Genomic DNA, 363 nt, shown 5'->3' on the forward strand with positions numbered 1-363 from the left:
AAGAGAGAGAAACAGATATAAAGACACAAAATGTACAGCAGATATATATGTGTAAACAACCAAGACTGTTACACAAAAAAATATGACCTTCCTAAGTCATACAGTACTCGCCTTCAAGTATAATCTACAACCTAAAATATCATTTAGTTCTCGCCGAAATGCGACAAACAAAAACACACAATCTACCATCTATCTTACCTGCAGTGGCTCCTGCAACTTGACCTGGACTGACTGACCATCACTTGCCTTCACTAATATCATCATTCCAGATGGATCAATCTGTAAGGAATAGACACAATCACACAAAATCTCAAATACAGAAGCAAGCCACTGGTGAGATAATCCATACAAATGACAATCTCT

The 363-nt window shown here is 37.2% G+C and overlaps 1 protein-coding gene across 1 annotated transcript in view; it reads right to left on the reverse strand.

Annotated features, from left to right (window-relative positions):
* LOC119581627 (replication protein A 14 kDa subunit-like) overlaps positions 1–363 on the reverse strand; it is a gene marked incomplete in the record, with an annotated part of 4278 nt that overhangs the window by 1679 nt on the left and 2236 nt on the right. The window contains 1 exon segment of the mRNA XM_037929748.1: positions 199–279. Within this exon segment, the coding sequence (XP_037785676.1) occupies positions 199–279 (81 nt within the window).

The sequence above is a fragment of the Penaeus monodon genome, chromosome 15 (genome assembly GCF_015228065.2).
Source record: "Penaeus monodon isolate SGIC_2016 chromosome 15, NSTDA_Pmon_1, whole genome shotgun sequence".
NCBI classification, from domain to species: Eukaryota; Metazoa; Arthropoda; class Malacostraca; order Decapoda; family Penaeidae; genus Penaeus; species Penaeus monodon.